Source organism: Rhagoletis zephyria, unplaced genomic scaffold (assembly GCF_001687245.7).
Source record: "Rhagoletis zephyria isolate East Lansing unplaced genomic scaffold, Rhagoletis_zephyria_1.1 Rzeph_scaffold_25916, whole genome shotgun sequence".
Lineage (NCBI taxonomy): Eukaryota > Metazoa > Arthropoda > Insecta > Diptera > Tephritidae > Rhagoletis > Rhagoletis zephyria.
This window is the reverse complement of record NW_016182974.1, coordinates 835-5,715: the sequence shown is the minus strand read 5'-3', so window position 1 is coordinate 5,715 and position 4,881 is coordinate 835. Positions and strand designations below refer to the sequence as shown.

The window sequence follows — 4,881 nt, the reverse complement described above, 5'->3', positions numbered from 1 at the left end:
CCAATATTTCGAGTGCTTCCTTCACTGAAGCGGCTTTCTATAAATAAACAGAATTTAAACAATTACATACGTCAACATATAATAATTATTTTGCACACATGTGCACTGTCGGGAAAAAAGGGCTTACTTCTATATTTAGTTGCAACGTAAAGAATGGCTGAATGTCATCGGTAGAGTGCTCGCCTTCACGCTGCAAACGTGAACGCAATTCGCCGCGGAAGATGTCGCTCAGGGGAGTGCGTCCGAAATCGGTTTGGCGTGTGACACTACCCTTATTGCGATTATTGCAAATCATCTATAAAAAAAACAACGTTTTAGATTTGAAACGAGTAAACGGTGAAAGAGCAGCCAAAATCTAGTAGAATCTACCCTTAATGCTACAATTCGCGTAACATACCTGCCACTCATCGCCGTCTTCACTCTCCGAAACATCGTTTCGACCATTTTGTTCGGCGTTTGGTTTAGCTACCAGTTTTATTACCTGAGGAAAATTTTCATTTAGCCGGCATAAAAACTTTTAATTGCAATTTATCACTCACCTCTAGCATTTCATCATTGAGTTTGTTGAGCACATAGCTTAAGAATTCTTCGGCGTCCTCTTGACGTCCCTCCACGTACTCTTCGCGGCTATCGACCCATAAGCGATAAATTTCAGTTGGTTCGAAAGCAGAATCGCATTGCAATTCACTACCCAGTTCGTCTTTGCCTTTAGGACCCTTATTTGTGCGTAAACGCATCCCAGATGGCAGCGTAGAAAATTGCGAAACGAATGAGATGCTATAAAAAAAAAAAATACAATTAAAATTTAGCTGAGGCAATGAAAGGCAAGCAAATAGAAAATGCAACTTTTTATTTATAAAAAGATATCATTAAAATACTATTTGTGCATCTCTGTTTCCTTGTGCAAAAGGCAGTCCAGCGCCATTTCACTTTGCGGTAGAGACAGTATCGAAACGCATGCAACCAAGGCGCTCCACCAAAACGGTTTCACGCGCAGTCACAAAGCAATTCGGTTATAATTACTCTACCATAAATGTAACGCGATCGCATTCAATTGTTAATAGAGCGCAACCGCTGACTGTTTATGGCATATGTACATATGTATGTACATGTATATTAATAATTCAACAGACGAGATTCTAAGAAAACAAGGGCATGTCACTTACAGCGCGTTCACTGTGGGGGTGCGCACTTCGGAAAGCGCTGCTGCCTGCTTTGGTATGGAGCGCATCAGGTTGTAGAATGGCGCACAGCCTAGCAACGCTTGCAAAATGGAGTTGATGTAGCAGTAGTTGGAGGGATTGGTGAGCCCACGTGGACGCAAGCTCACTGTGGACAAGTCGGTTTTGGTCTTTGTCAGGAAATCCGCAAACTTCAGTGTATATTCGTCCAAATTGGCACGGGCTATTGGTGTGAGCGGTTCTGCCTTTGCGGCCGCTTTAGCTGCTGCCGGCTGCTGAGGTGATATGCCCTGAGCAGATGCAGCCGAGTAGGACATGGCTCCCGGCAGCACCACTGGCGGGGCAGGATTGATCGGCGCAGGCACAACGCACTCATACGGCGCAACTTTGGCAACCGGCTTCTTGGATGAAAATGGTGGTGGCAGCGCAGGTGCAGAGTTGCTACTCTGGTTGCTGGCGTTCGTGTTGCTGCTGTTGCTGCTGGACTGGGCACCACTGGCGCTTGCGGACGATGTGGCCGATGTATTGGTGTCGCTGAATAAGCTGGCCCACGATTGGGTGCTAGATGTGGAGGCGTTGGTATTCGTAGGGATTGGTGGCGCCAAATTCATTATGGGCGCGACAGAGGAGGAAGCCGTTGCTGCTGCAGCAGCCGCAGCGGCGGCGGCGGCGGCGGCTTTCTTGCTGCTCGTAAAGCCGGGATATTGCTTGCTATCGATTACCAGCGCCTGTTGTTGTGGCGGCTGTGCGGGTTGTTGCTGCTGGTTGTGGTGTTGGTGCTGCTGCGAGCCGCCTTGTGAGTATTGTTGCTGCTGTTGCGAGAAGTGTTGCGGCGCCGCGGTGGTGCTAGCAGTCGAAGTAGCTGCCGTTGCGCTATTCAAATTAATGCTGCTTCCCAGAAGAGTTGTTGCTATTATTATTGGAATATTGATTGTAGTTGTTGTATGAACCATTGTTAGAGTTCGCGTATTTTGGCTGCTCTGCCTGGCTATTCCGACGCTCACCCCCACTCACATTGTTGCCAAACTGTGGTGGCGCACCACTGCCCACTGGTGATGAAGGCATTTTCATGCCGCTATAGTTGCGCATCTGCGGCCCTTGATTGTAGTGGCCACCGTGCTGTTGTTGTTGGTGCTGCTGCTGCTGCTGCTGATGGTAGTGCGACTGTTGCTGGTAGTGATGTTGATGATTCGTATACGTCTTCGTCGAATGACTGTACGTTCTATTCTGGGCGTTGTTATTGTTGTTAGTCGGTGTGGCGGTAACCGCGACCGAAGCCGTTGACTTTTTGCTCGAATTTGTCCATGACATTGTCTTTGTAGTTTGGATGGCAGAATCATTATTGTTATTGTTGTTATTATTAGGAGCATACGATGGATTGTTATAATCGTATTTACGGCGCGACTGATTACTATTGTAATTCTGTTGTGGTCTGCGCTGCTCATATTGATAATGATGATTTTGTTGGTGGTGATATTGTTGATTATGGTGCGGTTGTTGTTGTTGCTGTTGTTGCTGCTGCTGCTGCTGTTGCTGTTGCTGTTGCTGCTGATCGTAACGATTGTACGATTGCTGCTGATGCTTTGGATGCTGCTGCTGCTGCTGTTGTGGTGGCTGTTGTTGTTGCTGCTGCTGCTGCTGCTGTTGGTGATATTTCTGCAAAGGAGGCGAGGTCTGAATTTGTTGCTGTTGCGTCGATACATTGGTAGCTGTAGCAGCACTTGCCACTGGCGTGATTGATGTCGACTGCTGTGCAGTCACTACGGCGGCCACTGTTGGTGGCGGTGGCGGTTGCTGATGCTGTGATGCCGGTACCGGTACCGGTATCGGTACTGGAGCGTCTACCGCGGCAGGAGCTTGTGATGGGGCCACAGCCGCCACAGGTACTTCGGTCGGCTCTTCATTTGGCACGTTTTCATTCAACTCATTTACATCGGTCATCAATAGTTGATTATTGTTGTTGTATACTTCATTGGTAACAACGCCCACACAGACGTCAACAACATTCTGTTGGTGAATTTGTATGGGAACTTGCTGAGTTTCTTGGTGATGATGCGGTGGCTGTTGGTGATGCTCCTGTTGAGGTTGCTGCAAAAGCGGCTGCAATAAATGTAGCTGTTGCTGTGCCAGCTGGTAGTCTTGTGCAATGTTTTCCGTGCACTGGTGTGAGTGGATCTCATTCAAGCTGGTCTCAGAGCCCATCGCTTGCAAGTCGGATACTTCATCAATGCAGCTATTGTCAATGATGACATGTTCGCCCTCTGAAAGAAAATAAACAAAAGAGAAATATAATAAAATAAATAAGTACAAAATAAATTTAAGTAAGAGTTTGCTTGTCTTCTCACTACAAAGCTGGCGGCGGAAGTGTTGCGTGACACAGCTTCCATCACTTCGCTGTTTCTATGTGTAAATAATATTTCCTTTCCCATGCGCATTAATAGTGACCTCGAATTCCACTATCTCCATTAGAAAGTCTATTTTGTCCTAAACGATGGCATTTGTGCCCCTCCCTCCTCGACTCCCACATTTCGACGGTACTTTGGCAAAACCTCGTATCTCAAAACAGTCTGAAACAACACTATCTAACAAAAAAAAAACTCTCTATCAATAACGGAAAATCATTTTTTAATAACTTTTTTTACTGGATATTACAAATTAAGTACTTTTCAGTTAAAGGCCTATTTTGAATTAATTTTACGAGATACGAAGTATTAGTGCTTTCTGAGATACGATGTTTTGCCAAAGTAACCGTCGATTTGCAATGCAAACGTTCAGCGCGATCGATAGCAATGAAACTCAATTGATGTTGTGTTGGAAATGGGTAGTTAAAAGTGTTAAGTGATCGCGGTTTTAGCATCTGTACGGCAATTCTAGCAGCGTGAAAATTTTCAGCGCCACAAATCAATGAAATATGCAGCTACATATGGCGCGATTATTATTGTTTAGTAAGTCGATCGCAACGAGAAGCGATGGAAGCGGAATGGAATGTGAGGATGCAAGAATGGGGCGTACATATGTACATATGTATGTATGTAAACACCGCAAGGTGGCATATTTGCAAACTCGTGCAACTTTGATTTCAGGCTTTGGGTCATACGACGCCATAAAGATTTGTTGCGGAACTGTGTATCTACTATATTTTCTAGGGATGTGCGATTAATCGGTTAACCAATTTTTTAATTAATCATAATCCTGATTAATCAAATAATTTGATTGATCAGATCCTGAGTAATTACTGTTAACTCAAAAAAAAAAAATTATTTGAATTATGAATAACTTTGGTAATTTTTTCGAGTTTGCTTTCAAGCCAAATTAAATTTGATAATATGTAATAAAAAATTTTTATTATTAAAAATAAAATTCCAAACAAGTACGTACTTGTAGTAGTGTAGTACATACCATGTAAATATGTACATATTAATCAGGTTATGATTAATCAGTTTGTTGATCAATCAAATTAATTAGATTCTGATCAATCAATATGTAATTAATCGAAAAATTAATCATTTTGATTAATCAAAAATAACGATTTTTTGGTTAAATAATTAATCGGCTTTTGATTAATCAGCTCGTTCGATTAATTGATTAATCGCACATCCCAAATGCTTTCCCTTTGTATCAGTTAAAACGCGTGTGCCACAAAGTGTCAATAAGACCCAATTGTGTTTATGGAAAATATGTACCTATCACTTTTTATTAT

At 43.4% G+C, this 4,881-nt stretch overlaps 1 protein-coding gene across 1 annotated transcript; it reads right to left on the bottom strand.

The window, feature by feature from the left end:
* Positions 1 to 4: 4 nt before the first annotated feature.
* LOC108382239 (GATA zinc finger domain-containing protein 10-like) lies at positions 5 to 3,442 on the bottom strand (the record flags this gene model as incomplete). The annotated part of the gene is given in 6 exon segments (XM_017638625.1): positions 5 to 37; positions 128 to 295; positions 398 to 481; positions 540 to 777; positions 1,167 to 2,077; positions 2,079 to 3,442. Coding segments are annotated over 6 exon segments (2,798 nt in total), but the record flags the coding sequence as incomplete, so codon positions are not given.
* Positions 3,443 to 4,881: the final 1,439 nt, after the last annotated feature.